Source organism: Gossypium arboreum, chromosome 1 (assembly GCF_025698485.1).
Source record: "Gossypium arboreum isolate Shixiya-1 chromosome 1, ASM2569848v2, whole genome shotgun sequence".
NCBI lineage: Eukaryota > Viridiplantae > Streptophyta > Magnoliopsida > Malvales > Malvaceae > Gossypium > Gossypium arboreum.
Genome location: NC_069070.1, coordinates 100,409,133 through 100,425,377, shown reverse-complemented (window position 1 = coordinate 100,425,377; position 16,245 = coordinate 100,409,133). Strand labels below are relative to the sequence as shown.

At 31.4% G+C, this 16,245-nt stretch overlaps 2 protein-coding genes across 6 annotated transcripts; both read right to left on the bottom strand.

The window, feature by feature from the left end:
• Window positions 1-301: 301 nt before the first annotated feature.
• LOC108483423 (protein BASIC PENTACYSTEINE6) lies at window positions 302-3,706 on the bottom strand. 5 transcript variants are annotated; one of them, XM_017786805.2, is made up of 4 exons: window positions 3,185-3,706; window positions 2,102-2,170; window positions 1,807-1,985; window positions 302-1,646 (listed from the first exon to the last, which is right to left on the bottom strand). In XM_017786805.2, the coding sequence occupies exons 3-4, from the start codon at window positions 1,873-1,875 to the stop codon at window positions 705-707; spliced, it is 1,011 nt and encodes a 336-aa protein (XP_017642294.1). In that variant the 5' UTR covers window positions 1,876-1,985; window positions 2,102-2,170; window positions 3,185-3,706; the 3' UTR covers window positions 302-704. The 5 variants fall into 5 exon arrangements, with proteins under 5 accessions (XP_017642294.1, XP_017642296.1, XP_017642295.1 ...); XM_017786807.2 differs by having other exon boundaries at window positions 2,102-2,159; window positions 3,185-3,331; XM_017786806.2 differs by having other exon boundaries at window positions 2,102-2,159; window positions 3,067-3,317.
• Window positions 3,707-3,851: 145 nt separating this feature from the next.
• Window positions 3,852-5,419, bottom strand: LOC108482080 (uncharacterized). The gene is made up of 3 exons (XM_017785186.2): window positions 5,232-5,419; window positions 4,836-5,006; window positions 3,852-4,291 (listed from the first exon to the last, which is right to left on the bottom strand). Exons 1-3 carry the CDS (start codon window positions 5,325-5,327, stop codon window positions 4,208-4,210), a joined length of 351 nt encoding a protein of 116 aa, XP_017640675.1. The 5' UTR covers window positions 5,328-5,419; the 3' UTR covers window positions 3,852-4,207.
• Between the last annotated feature and the right edge of the window lie 10,826 nt (window positions 5,420-16,245).

Below are 16,245 nucleotides of genomic sequence, written 5' to 3'. Positions count from 1 at the left end.
CAAAATTAATATATTTAAAGTATTTATAATTTTGTGAATGAAATATTTTGTTTGAAATTGAACTGCAATTGAAAAATGTAATTTTCAAAATATTTTTATAGAGTAAATGTTAGATTTGTTAGAAGTTGGACTTATTTAATTCTTTTTAATAGTATAAAACTAAATTGATCCATTTAATAATGAGACTAGTTTGATACAGTCCTCACAATAGAGAGACTTCCCAGGTACTTAATTCTTTATTAATATGGTTACCTAAAACCTCTGGTTATCAAATTGTCATCCTACCTATTAGAGAAGCAAATTTGGTGGATTAAGCTAATAAACTGAAACTTGATTCAAGTACAACAAGACGTTTGAGGTACAGTACTTTTACAATTAAGTAGAGAGCTACAGCCAACATAGTGCCAAGTTGACAACCCCATCATCTTTCCAAGCTTGGATGTGCCAATGGTAATGGATACTTTCTCCTCTCTTCAAATACCAGGCTTGCTAATGGAGGATCGAGGCATATCGGAGGGGGCGTTTCCAGGGAAACCCAAAATTAAGTTGGCATTACCCACCTACTACTATTCCTTACTACAGTTATTTCCGGATCATTTATTTTTCCTACACTGCTACAATGACTAACGAAAGAAACATGAGCCATGGATGACTCTTCTCTACTTCTCCATACCATTCCATTTGCATTTGGTATCTTGCGCAACCTACTTGATGGTGATGTAGCGGTTTGTCCCATGCTTGGCCCAGTGGTGCTTAAGATCAACAGGGTTGGACAAATCATAACCTTCTGCTGCAAGCCGAGTAAGCAGCTTGTTGAAAGCGCTTCCACTCATCTTTCTGCCTCCGATTCGGGCATGTCTTTTGTTGGGAACTGCTGGCAAAGGATACATTGACAAGGAGGTTGTGCAACATGAAGATTGCCATCCCCCGTTTCCCCATTTATAGCACTGTCTTAGGACTCCGGTGCAGGAACAAACAGGCGGTGCCATAGTCGAGTCATCAAATACAACTTGATTCAACCCCAGATCCTTACCTTTCCAATCAGACTTCGTTGTCACTAGCTGTTTGTTGAGATCATCACCTGCACCACCCACATCTTGTCCACCCTTCCACTCATGTGACTTGCCAGACATAAGCTTATCCGAGTCCTCATTCTCTTGTTTTACCTTTTTTGGAGGCTTTGTAGCCTTCTTGTTAGACGCAATTACCTTGGCCTCTTTTGCTCGTTTACCCTGTCTTGACTTTGCAGCTTCAGAGGTACCTGGCGTCACTGGTAGGACATCACTTGCATGCATTTCCCTTGAGTTATAAGGAACTTCACTAATGTGGGGCAGATGGTGAACGTTCTGCTGTGGATGTTGCATGTGCTTCACTCCACGTGAGATATGGAACCCTGGAGGACAAGAGGATATATTGCCAGATGCCAAGGAGTTCTCTCGATACTGCAGATTTGCTATGGCATTATCACGTTCCGCTATAGCATTATTTCGCTCAGCAATCGCTGCATCTCGCTGCAAGAATGCCATATCTCTCTCAGCAATAGCTGCCTTCTTCTCAGAAAGTGCTAAATTCCTTTCTTGAATAGCTGCGTCTCGTTCAGCCATAATGGCCATTATCTGCTTCATTGATGGCTGATGCATCAGCCACTGCAACAATAATCCTCAATAATTATCATCATTGACAGAAGTTTTCAGAAAATGCTGAAATTGAACACATTAATCGTAGAGGGGAGTTAATTCATTTATGTTGTTGTTTTACATCACTCTAAGTATCTATAATCTGCAAAAAAAAACCTCCTTAATATACCTGGCCCTGAGCTGTTCTATACTGATCTGCTTTAAGTCTTCCATTTTCACGATGCCCACCATCATCCATCGAAGACTCCAGGAAATTGTTGAGGTCGACAAATACAGTCTCAGAACTCCGGTGTGAGGGTTGTATTAGTCAAGCAAGCATCGCATCGCATCACTTTGGGGCAGACAATCCTGTATAACAGAAAAGTTGGACGAGGGAAGTAATAAGATTATGTTATTAATAGCAAAGGATTACACCATTGCTATCAGAAAAACAGCAGATATCATCCCACGGAAAATGCTACCACCTTACTATCGAAAGGCGTATGAGGAGCAAAACCACATCCTTTTAGCAGCTGATCTTCCCTGAATTACAACTGATGCATAATTACATCATCAAAAACAAAGAAACAAAAGTTTAATACCCAACAATTCTTAACTTATTAGCAGGGATTCTATCAGTTCAACGAGATTCATTTCCCAGTTCAGTCAAGAGGTATATCAAGCATACCAATCATTCAAAAGGTTGGTTCCAATGTAGAATCATTGGAGGCAAAAACAACTCCCTCCTATATCCATAGGTAAAACTATTCTATAATATCAATCCAAATAAAGAACCCTGGGCCTTAATAATTGATTTTAAATTCAATGCAATCCTTTGTCCTAACTTATTTCCCGTTTTAGAATCAAAACATAGATTCAGTTGTTAGCAAGAAATAAGTAACAAATATTTGACACTTAAAAACATCAGCTTTAACACTTAAAAGAATGTTGACATAATATTTTAAGTCTACTACTTTACTACATCAAAACTGTTTTTAAAATGAGAGACAATGAAGCTAAACTTTCGGGCAAGACTTGAATAAATGTAGAACATACTAAAAGACTTGTAATTATCCCATATCAAGAGCTAAAAGGCCTGATTCTTTCACAAGCCAAAACAGTCAAAAAGAAAAATATATATTTATAAAAAAAGTATTTTCCAGTCCTAAGCTAAAACCCAAAAAAAAAACCCAGAACCCAAACAACTCTCGGTTTTTTAACTTCACTCCCATAGCAGTTTTAAAGAATCCAAATTCATAAAACCCTAGAAATGGGTGTGAAAGCACTCTTCTCTTGCTCCCGCAAAGCACTAAACATAAAAATTAATGAAAGCCAGGTGAGCGAAAGCAGGAAACAACTAAAACTAAGCATAATTAAGATGGGTTTACAGCCAAATCGATGATCAAACATGAAAAGAACAAAAATTGGGTGTAGAAGAGAAGAAGCTCACCAGTGGAAGAATTAAAGAGGAAATAGATGGGAAATCAAGACATGAATTTTGATAAGTTGAAGAAATATGTGGAAAGGAAGAGTGGAAAGAAAGGAAAAACAGAGGAATTTTTCCTTACTTTTTGTGTCCTGAGACCTTGATTTTCCACTGTAGTGTCGTCACGTTCCGCGGGTGGGCTATAAACCTAAGCACTCAATCACACAATCCATCGCCTAAGGCTAATCCATTTTTGTTTTAATAAAGCTTGGAATTCTTTTTTATGTAAATTATAATAATAAAAAAAGTAAATTTATTTATGAGCTACGGTTAATATATTGCTATCGAAATAAATACATACATTAAATTGTGTGAAATTGATTTAACATCTTATATACATTTTACCCCTTTCAAATTACTCAAGTTTTCAACTGACCTAAACAATAATGATTTTAATTTTTATTGATGCAACATTACTATACAGTTATAAATTGCCTTAAAAAAATACCCACAGCTTGTATTAAAAATATAGTATTTGAGAAAATCATCAATTGAGCAAACCATACTATGTTATAAAATGGGCCTCAGTTGACTTGGATTGTAAACCCTCTGCTCCCTAAGTTTAATCCCTATTATTGAAGAGAAAGAACACTATCCATTTACATTTACATTTACAGTTACACATTCCAATCTTATGAATTCAGAAACAAACGCATCGGACAATACAACTCGAATTCAGCCGATGCAGATGCCTGAGAACCATCCTCAAATCCTTTGATCTTCTCATTGTGGAATGGAGATCAATGAAATGCATCAACTTGCCTGCTATTATTCCTTACAATCAATGTTTTCTATAATCCCATATGGTAACCCATCAAGGAACTTAGGACGGAGTTAGGGATCCATGGTTAACATCTTACATACTAACATTCTGCAATGGAAATAAAAGCAACCAAATCTGTGTTCATCTGTCCCCGTAACTGGCTTAATTATATACAGAGTCAAATACACATGGACGCACACAAAAAAAGAAGGATGAAAATTGCGAATCCAACTGATTCGGCTAAGTGCTAAAACTGAAAACATCTCTTTAGTTGTTGGAAAGACATGCCAAAAGAATCCAAAAGTTATAATAGTTGAAATGCAGCAACCATTAATGGCAACTCTAATCCTTCTTTTCCCTCTTCTCTACGCTTGACTTGCTGAGGATAAGTACACCAATTACAATGAACATGGCACCTGCAAACCACTGTCAAACCTCTCATAATCAGAATATCCATGTTACTGAGTTAATTGCTTAAAACTTTGGTTTCCAACCATTTTTCTAACCAAATATATATATATTACCATTTTGTTTTCAATTCCATATACCAAAGAAAAATTATGTCATCAATATATATCAAGTAACTCCAATCCAATTAGACACCATAAGCATTAAAGTTTGGTTAGGGGCAGACATAAGTAATCAAAGTTAGGGTGTTTGAAATTATGTACTTGAAAATCTCCTATTCTTCTATAATGATTTATGACATCCATAAGGAAAGTTACATAAACCTAATTGAAAATTTTACCATTACCATGCTTCTGTTTTTGGCAAGTAAATTCAATTAGACACCAATGGTGATGAGTTTATGTTGATGACTAACCAGTCCCTCCTACAGATTAACGACATATACATTAAAGTAATCCTTTAAAAGTCTTGAACAACAATTCATCGGTTCTTCACCTTGTTCTTGTCATTTGTTAGTAATTGTTAAGAAATTTAAATATCAATTCATTTATTTGGGAATTACCTTAAACGACAATAGTTCCTCGAACAAGAAGAAGCCGGCAAGCCCAGAAGTGAGGAAATTAGTAGCAAAATTCGTAACTGTTGCTTGAAGAGATGAAAGAGCTTTCAAGCTGTTAACATAACATCCCCACATTATAACGTTGAAAAATACGACCAGACCGTATCTAATTACCTGTAAAAATTAAGAAACATTCACGTAAAGATCCATTATCATTTTAAAATTACAATTAAATCATGGGGTCAGTTGAGAATCCATAAGACCGATGTAAATTTTATGGGTAATTTACAAATAAATGTAAGATTAACTCTGTGAAAACGAAACCACATGAACACGAGTTAGAAGCGAAAACGAGATGGTTGATTGGAGAATAAGAAGATTGGGTAAATGAAAAGTTACCGGAGGTAACAAGAGCTTAGCGGAAACGGCAGCGAACGCAGCGTTGAAACCAGCTGAGATTGCCCAGGCGTAGCCTTTCCCACTGCTACCTTCCATCTCCTTCCTCACGCCAAACCCAGTGGACTGTTTTTTCTGCAGGAAATATGCAGGCAAAATTCTACCGACTTTTCGCTCTATTGAGAGCTCTAATGGCCCAACACTTAGCCATGTTAGTCCATTGGGCCAGTTTAAGCATTATCTTTTGAGCTATTTTAGTCTCTTATTTTTAGAGCTGGAAAAATAGGCTCAAGCTCAAAAGTCCATCCGTGTTTATTCGAATTCGTAACGATCCTAATTTGATAAAATTTAAATTTGAAAATTTTGAGTTAAAAAAAAAAACCTAAACCTAAGAGATTCCGAGCTCAAGAAAATCTGAACTCTAGTTAATCTGAGACCAACTTGAGATTGGGATCGAACCTGAGATCGATCTAAATTTAAACCCAAGATAAATCCAATCTAAAATCCAAAAAAGTCTGAGTTTATGAAATTATATTTTAAATATTATATAATTGTATTAAAAGTTATAAATAACAATATTTTATGTTAAATTATAAATTAAAATAAATTTTAAAAAGATTAATTATGAATGTAAAATAATTTTTAATGCAACTATTATATATGTATAATAAATATTGAAAGTTAGTAATTATTTAAAAATTAAATTTAATGATTATGCAAAATATGCAATAATGTAATATATTAATTTAATGATATAAAATGAAATTAAACTTTAAGAATTTATCTATCAAATTTATTAAACTTTTTAGATAATAAAAATCAAATTTGTATGTGTTCATTGTATCCATAATTCATATGAAAAATTAACACAACAATCTCTTAGAATATTTTATTTATATTTTTAACATTTTATAATTTTTTCTAATTTTTAGTATTTTTATTAATTTATAATGTTATAATATTTTACAATTTTATAATATTCTTAACTACAACTAAAACGAACTTAACAAATAGGTGCTCAAATTCAAATAAATTTGAACGTTCATTTGTCCAAGCTTATATGTAGACGTGATTTTTAGTGTATTTTGTATAATTTTTAGGATTTTAATTTTCTTCATGTATGGTATGTGGCATGCCACTTCAGTGTATTTATCCAAGTGGCATATCATATATCAGCTTCTCATTGATTTTGTCATCATGTAAGTGTCTATTAACAATCAAATCGATTAACGACGATTTTCATTATCAAAAGGGTCTAGTTGATTTTATTTTATTTCTCATTGAGGGCTCAATTAAGTTCATTCTTATTTATTAGGAGCTTAATTGCTTTTCTTTTACTAAGTACATTTTTTATCCTTGAGATTAAATATAATAAATATTTTTAATATTTAAAATTTAATAATAAAATAAAATTATTGAGATTTCAATTTAGTGATATAATAAATAATAAAAATACTTTAGTGAATTTAAATTTTTTCCAAAACTTGTGTATTATAAAATATTAGATAATAAATCAAATAAATAAAATTATATACATATTATACAACCATAAATGTTACGTACAAATAAACAAAAAATATTACATAAAAATTCATGTGCATATTATATAATAATATAATTATGTTTATAAAATTATTATTCATTACATAATCATAAACATTACATATAATAAGTACTTTTTAGTTATGTTATATACAATATCCATTAAAATAAAACATCTATATAGAATTTTTACTTTATATGAAATAAATTTGTATTGTGTTATCATCATTTGAAAGTAAAATTATTTATTACATTTGAAATATAATTTATAAACCATATAAAATTATTTTAATTTGTTTAAGCCCGTTTGACCTAATCCGATAGAATCCAAGAAAATCCGAGCTTTAAAAAATTCAAACTTGAGAAAAATCTGAGTTCAAAAAAGCCCGAGTTCGAGAATATCAAAGCTTGAGCTTATCTGAATCTAAAGACAATCCGATCTGAGCTCGCCCGAACCTGCTCATTGCCATCTCCACTTATTTTATTTTTAGGGTTAACATGCACTTTACCCTCCTGAACTTGTCCAAATTACCTAATTGATACCTAAACTTTTTTGTACCTAGTTGGTACCTAAACTTATATTCTTTCACACACATTGGCCCAAATTGTTAACAATGTTAATTTTTTAAGGGTTAACATACAGTTTGCCCTTGAACTTGTCCAAAAGTACCTAGTTAGTACCTAAACTTTATACTTTTTAAAATTAATTTTTATTTTTAAAATATTTTTAATTTATGTTTGACACGTGTCATATTGAGAGGTTGCCATGTGTCACTATAGGATTGTATTAGAAAAATTTCGGTTCGAAAACGGTTTTCTTGCATAACAAAAAATAAAAATTTTAAAAACCGAGTCCATTTGTGATATTTATAGTAATAAACTCTATACCCAAATCACACATGTATTTTCAGCTAGACAGATCCTTGTCATTCTTGGCTTTCAACCGAACGACCTTCTCCGTTATTCTCATGCCATGAACTGCTTCGATTGTGGGTTTGAATGATTCGTATCAAGCACAAAACTAAAAATAGTTCTATTAACTTTTAGTGCGAAAACAAAAGTCTATTATCAATAGAGACTGACATAATTTTTATTCGAGAAAATAAATTTCATACTTAAAGAATAAACTCTCACTATTTTCAAGTAGAGTAACAATATCTTAAAGTTGTATATTTTACCCTACCGAGAATAAGTAAAACTCTTGTTGAATTGTAGAAGTTTATTTCAACTAGAAAAATGAACTCCTAGTCTAACTAGAAGTATAGAAGGCGACAATCCTATTTAAATAAACTAGGTTTGTTGTCCCTCACATTAAACATGAGGGCTTTTAGGCCTCTCCCATATTGAGTCAAATTACAAGTACTTCCTGAACTTTTAACCCAATACTTAATAATTTGATCCAACATGATATTTTTTTTCTATTTTCCAAAATAGACATCCCAGTTAATTCCAATTAAATAATTTTTTAACCCAATTTTAATTTCGTTAAAATCATGACGACTTTATCATAAAAGAATTCATGAGAAAATATATTTAATATTTCTACATTCAACGAGTCACTATAACCAAATGATTTATTTCTATTTTTGAACTTTATTTCATTCGACAAACATAAATTCCTTTCCAGGTCATTTTTTATTTTCATTTTGGAGAAAACCACATTTATTTCCAAATGTTTTCATTTCTCCTTTTTCATTTTCATTTTGGAGAAAACCATATTTCATTTCCAAAATTTCTCATTTCTCCATTTTCACCATTTTTGTTCATTTGATTCAACATACAATTCATTTCTGGTTTCAATGAGCTAGTAGAGGGGTTAATTGGACATATGTGATTAGGGCTCAAATGATTTATAATTAAGTTCCATCTTTTCACCTATTAATTATAACTCATTTATTCACAAATTTATTTTACTATAGTATCATGGCTGAGCTCTCCCCAACGGTATACCATTACGAAAGTAACTCGATCAGTACTCGTTTAATGACCTTGTTATAAGTGTGTTACCTTTATGAAAAGTCAATTACTATCAAATAGTAATAAAGTCATTCATCACAAAGATGAATGACTCGTGGCCATGTTTACTTTTCATCAACCATGTAATGCCAATGAGAGGATATCACTTACCCATATCTCGGGTTATGAATTTCACTATTATAAATGACGCTACATACTACAGAAGTCATATATCCAACGCACCAGCTTTTGGTTCCTTATCTATTTGAACTTAGGCTTTTACTTATATCAAATTATACAAGTCACGCATACATAGTCCGTCCTCCACTTAAGATTAAGGTATGCCACACTTTGAACTCCACAAGTGAATAAGTCCATAAATGGATTCATGATCTATTCTTATTAGGTCTAGTTCGATGTGCTGTCAGTCCAGCCAATCACATTTATATCTCTATCTTTTGGGAGTCATCTACTCCGATGCCCAAGACAAAGCATCTCCCTAATTGGACTTGATAGACGACATATTAATGTTTCAATCGATTTACTCATTTTCGATTAGACTAATGACATTTTTAGGTTCATCTACTAATATAAGCTATCTTTCTGTATTATGATCTGACCATGTAATACCGCTTAGTATTACTTTAAACATTAGACAACCAGTGAGCCAATATTTGCTTCTATTTTGCTTTGCATGCAAAAATCATATAAGGGCAATTATACAAAATATATTAATGTAATCTATGAATTTGTTTTATTAACCAATCTATTTGAAAAAATTATAAGTTTACAAACAAATATACTATACTCAAGGCACCGAATACAATAGATTGGTGTAACGACTCGATTTTTAGTAGTACCTTAAATTATGGTTTCGGGACCTTGTTGTTGTAAACCAAGCCTATAAATATTAAATAAAAATATTTATGGAGTTTTTATATAGGCGAATTGAAATTTGGATAGTAAATTTAATCGAAATTGTGATTAATTAGGGTTAAGGACTAAATTGTAAAGTCCAATCACTATAGATTTTTAATTAGAACAGGGCTTGAGGACTTAAATTGAAATTAACCCAAGGTTAAAAACAAAAAAATATATATGTTAGATCTTAAGTTAGTGGACGGTAAAGTTTTGGGATTAATAATTTAATAATAAGGCTTATTAAGTAAATTAAGGTTAATTATGTTAATTAACCATTTAAGTATAATATTAAATACATATTAAAAGGGAAAGCCATCATCTTTCTTTCTCTTACAAACCGTAAAAAGAAAGAAACAAGAAGAGGAAGCCATTTTCGTTAGGTTCAAGCTTTTAGCTTCAAAAATCAAGTAAGTCCTTAGTTATTTTCTTGTAATTTTTTTAAAATTTAATGTCATGAGAGATTGATATAGCTAGTCCATGTACCAATTTGTAAAAATGTTAAAATTTTAAAAGTTTATATTGTTGAGAATTGAAAGTTTTAGATGTTAAATTGATAGAAATTAAGCTTAGTTTAAGAAAAGGACTAAATTGTAAAGCCTACTTGACAGTTTGTATATTATGGACCAAGCTGAATAAAATATAAAATTGATAGTAGGAATAAGAAATAGGAGGTCCATAATTGGTATTTTTGAAAACGCATTTGAATTCAGAGCTGTGAATTGTAAGTTAGGTTAGTATTAGTTTTAGGGACTAAATTGAATAAATTGCAATTTTTTGTATAAATTGATAATTTATTGGGAATTTGTTGATAATTGATGGTATTACATATTTTATGTTAATCCGTAGTTAACATAAACCTAGATTCATCGAGAGGGAAAGGAAAATCCAAAGTCGTTGACGAATAGCTTGAAATTTCAATTTGTATTTCTATGATTCAGGACTTAATTATTTATTGTGTACCCATGACATATTGAATTACATGGTAACAAGGTGAGTTGGTAATAGCCAATTGAATTGAGTTTTTATGATTTAAGTTGAATATCGAAATATGGACTAAATTGAATAATGTACAAATTTGTAGGGTTTAATTGATATATAAGAATTGGTATGAAAATGTATTGAAATATGTTGTATATGTTTGAAATTGTAATATGCTGGTGAATTGTGATGATCGAAATGTAAATTGAACTTTACATAACGAATTAGAAATTAAATATCCTATTAGCTGTTCGGACTGAGTCGGATATAGTTGGCATGCCATAATGTCAGGTTATTGATTGAAAACTATTGTTTTTGGGAAATTCGGGGTGGTAGATTATATATATTGATTCATCCTTGTTAGGCAACCCAGGGTGATAGATTGATCGAGTTAAGAAAACCATTATTGCCAGGTAATCTAGGGTGGTATTATGAATCATTATAATGTCATTGTAATCGGGCAACTCGGGGTGAAAAATTTGTGTATTCATTTTGAGTTTGTAACGCCCTAAAATTCTTTTTTTTTTTGTTTTTGTTAGAATGTGACAAAAATGTCTCTCTGCTTTAGTAGTTAAGTGTCTGTGTGTGTGTGGGAGGTCCCAAGTTCAAGCCTTATCTTGGGTGAATTTTTGTCTTTTTTTCAATAAAGCCTTAACCTTGCTCAAAGGGTTTAAGTTTAATTGTTTGTAGGTATATAACAGAATGGGCCTGCTGGTTTGGTGGTTAAGATGTGTGTTGGTGTGTTAGGGGTCTGGAGTTCGAATCCCTGCTTGAGCATAAGTGTTATTTTTGCACGGTGTTGGACAAGAATTTCGGCTGAGTGGGGATTCTGGAGTGGTTGTAGGTTAGTGGGATTAGGGGGAGTAAATTTAGGGTTTGTGAAAACAGTTAAAAGATTTAGTGTATCATTAGTTTTATTTTTGTTTTTTTCAAAAGAATTCAGTTTACTTTCTCAACGCAGAAAATGGGATTCAGCGAAAGCCAAAATTGAAAATTGTCGACGCCACAAGGGCGTGTGGTCTTTCGTGTGGTAGGTTGTGTACGAATGACACTGCCATGTAGTTGACAAAGGCCAGGTCGTGTAGTTGACACGGCCATGTGGTGACCAGGTAGGTAGTGTGTGACATATGAGCTTGACCGAATTGGGCCATGTGGGCGACATGGGCGTATGGGATCACACGGGTAGTCCACATGGGCATATGAGAATTTGGGCCAGGCCGTCTGATCCACGTGGGCCAAGGCCAATCTGGGAGTGTGGGTCCACACGGGCAAATCATATGGGCGTGTGGGCCCATTTAGCTAAAATGTTTCCTAGGGGTGCACGAGTTGCCCAAGTCGACTGTGAACCTACTGTAGGGTCGGTAAACGCTACTTAGACCCTAAATCGTGTGACCTAAATATATAATGTATGTATTGAGCATGTTAAAATTTATGCATGTTTACTGATCCGTATGTATGACTGATAACTGAATTCTAGCATGTAAGCATGTATTTCTGTATGTCTGCATTGAACATGTTTAGTTGTATCTGCATTGGGGTGGGATGATTGATTACTAGAGGAAGTGTACTGAAAGACTTTCATACCTATTATCTGGCAGCTCAGCTGCGATATTACTAATATGTCTCGCATTCGGTACGACTTGATGTGTAGGGCTGAGTGGGTGTTTTAAACCCTACATAGTGTGTAAGGATGGTCGGAGATGGTGTGTAGAGGCTGGTGGCTAGGATACTGATTTCTATTACTATATACATACTGTATCTGAGATGGGCTAATGCCCTAATTTATACTTGAAACTGTATCTGAATCTGTAATGGGCTTAGGCCTCAGATTGCATTTGACTGATAACTGTTGTTTGACTATATGCATGTCTTCTGTGGGGACTACACACTGAGTTTACGTAAACTCACCCCTTTTTGTATTATCTGTACAGGTAATCCCTAGACTTAGACAGATCGGTGCGGCGGAAGACTCAACGGTAACCACATTTCTATTGAACTGCTTTAATTTCATTTATGGTTTTTGTTTCCTATTTTTGATGTAATTTGGGACTTTTGGACTATTTGCCTTTATTTGGATTTTAACTGTTTTCATGTACTTTTAAATTGCAGAATATGTTTTTAAACGAATCAAATTAACAAGAAAATAATTTTGAATTTGACGAAAGATAAATAAATGCTAATAAATGGAAATGGTTTTAACTTGATAAATTCGATTTCAAATCCCATTCCATGTGACATCGCTAGATTCAACCCTAACGTCTAGGTCGGGTTTGGGGAATTACAAAGTCTGTGTTGGTTAATAGGATTATAAACGAATGAATTGTTTAGATAACATGTGATAAGATATATGCTATGGAAATACAAAGTGTGAACTAAATCGAAAATGAGCTCTAGGGGCCAATTGTGCATTAAAGAGCCAATAGGCTCAAAAATGACATAAATTGTGGTATAAGAAAAGAAGTATGTGCATATATATATATATATATATATATATATATATATATATATAAGCTAAAGATGAAAAATGATGATTATAATTATAATTAGATATAGCAAGTAGAAATGAACTAATTGCCTATAAAATGAATGTTATATGGCAAGATAATATGTATGCATATAGAATTGGTGCGCTAACATGAATATAAGCATGTTAAATTGTGTTGGAAGATGATTAGTATAAAATTTGCATATGAATTTATTTAAGTTGAGTTGAATTTTTTGTATGCATAGACTTACATTTGTTTAAATTATTTTCGAATCATAGATTTATCACTAAGCGATTTGCTTAATGTACGGTTTGTTTTCCATGCGTAGATTAGGTTAATACGTAATCCCGAGTGTGGATTTCAGCATCCAGTTAAAGATTTCGAACTCAACAATGTTTGTGTACCTCTTTCACTTGTTGTTTGGCATGTACCTAGGTTGTGTCTATTGTGTTACCAAATAATGTCCAAATTCACTTTTGCTTTAAGAATGTTAATGTAGGTATTGATTAGGTATGTTGTAATAGCTTATAAATGGTTAATATATGTTCGAAATGTTAATGATCCTAATAATATAAGTGTGAATGATTGTGTTTAGATTGGATTACATTAGAAGTTAGTTTATTGCACATGAATCATTTGTATAAAATTGTATAAGATAACAAAAAGTATGAATTAATGTCCAGGAATGGCATATATTTGTTGAATGCAAAAGGCATACGTTTGGTATTTGGGTTGCAAAATTTGCAAGTTAATTTCATTTTAAATTTTGTAGAAACTGCATGTGATGTCGCGACGTCAAATGTACCACATCGTGACGAGAAATGGCCTATAATGTCAAGGTGAAACGAGGAACACCGTCACCCCAATGAAACCAAACAGTATATCACATCATGATGAGGAACTCCCTCACGTCGTGACGTCAATTCTGTAATTTGATTTCTTTAAAATCTAGTCCTGATTCAATGTCAAGTTAGCATTAGAGCTTCCATAAGCTTATATAAGACTTGGAAATGACTATCTATCATATTATATAATTATGATATTCATATTTGTATGTTTAATGGTATGAGATTGTATCTATTTGACCGTAGTTGCTCGGGAAACGAATGTGGCACACTATAGCTTAGACCCGATGACCAGGTTAAGTATAGGATGTTATAGATTGGTCATCAGTGCCACGTCAACACAAAAAGTTCAAGTACCAATTAGATACTTTTGGACAAATTTAGAGACAAACTACATATTAACCCTTATTTTTACTATCAAATCAAAGTCTTATCTATCTAATATATATATACCTATTGACTTTAAAGTCTTGATTTAGTTAGTCTCACAGGTTAACTAAACACAAACTCATTTTAAAAAAAGAAAGACTAAAATACTCTTTTATATGCAAAATAATTACATTATTATGAGAATATTTTATTTCTTTTTATATCTTAATAAAATTAATAAAAAAAACTCGTGAGATTTAAACACGACACCAACATCTATAAAACCTCTTCTTTATCACTTCTTCAAAGCTTTTAATTTTTAAATAAAATTTTCCACTTCATTTGTATCTATATCTATCGGTACTTAAATAATTTGATTTACTAAGTTAGTGTTATGAATCAACTCGATATCAAACTCAAAAAATTTACTTAAAGGATTGAATATTAAAGTAATGATATTAAATTGAATATTAATATCATGGTATATTTGTCTTTATTATTTTTATATGAATGTTTAAATACAACAAATAAAAATACAAGGGCACCCAAGCCTAAAACGTGTTTACTAAAAAACATTTTACCATTTTACCTATAACTCAAGTTTTAATTAATTTTTGTATAAATATAGTACAAATATTAATTTTCTTTCACTCACATCGTGGTTGTAATGAAACATAGTATAGATAATGTCTTTGATTAAATTGGTGTCACAACTAAACTCCACACTAATTCAAAATTAATGATGTTTTTTATTATTATAAATTACCACTCTAACTATGATTCAATTATTAAATAAATCTTTTATAACTATAATTTTAATATTGATTTTTCTTTCACCATCATAATAATATTTTGATAACATGTTAAAATAAAGCTTCCTAACATGATAGCATTTTCATGTGTTATAGAAAATGGCAATACAATTTGGAAAAAATTGGAGTACATTTAATATTTCTAATAAAATGTAATTACTTAATTAATTTTTACTCACAATTTAAATTAGTATTTTCAATTTAATTTTAAACTTAATTAATTAATTAATTTTTCTATTGCAATGTGGATGTCACATTAGAAATTAATTTTTAAATATTAAAAAATAAAAAAATATTTTTAACAATTAAAATTATTAAAAATAAATTTATAAAAAAGATTTTTTAAAATTAATTAATTACTAACGTGGCATACATGTGGATTGCCATGTAGATTCCACGTTAGTAAACTTAATAGACATTAGTTTTCCATTCATTTTGGGATGATTTGACAAACAATACAAGTTTAAGGGCTAAAATAGGTGAAAAATTAAATAGAGAGCTAAAATGACTTAAACACAATTAGTGCGGCTTGAACCTAGACTCTACCTGAGACGATGAACACTTAGATTATCAAGCCATCACATGAAGTTCAATTTTTTTAATATTTATTGAGATAGTATATAATCCATGTTAGAATCATTTGACTCATTTCTATGTAACAATGAGTGAATCAATTTTCAGATTTAAAATATCTTTGGATGAGATATTTTAAAATTTTAAAGAACTAAAATACTAACATTTTAAAATTTTAAATTTCAAAATTTCACTCACTAACTGTTAAAATTAGAATTTGAAAAAAAAAGAATTTCCGAATTTTTTTGTTTAGATGCATCATGTGGGAAAAAATTCAATTTTTTATAAAACATATTTTGCAAATATTTTTTTAAGTTTTATAATCAATAAATAATACAACATGGACAAAATTCAACTTTTCTTTCTTTCAATGAAGGTGAAATTATTAATTATTAGCTCCATAATTCAAAAACAAAAGTTAGAAATAAATAAGAACGTATGGAGGTTGAGAGAAACAAATATTAAAAATATTAATCATCAAATTAAAAAGTTTTTCATCGCAAAGTAATCTCATGCATAAACATCAAAATTTGCA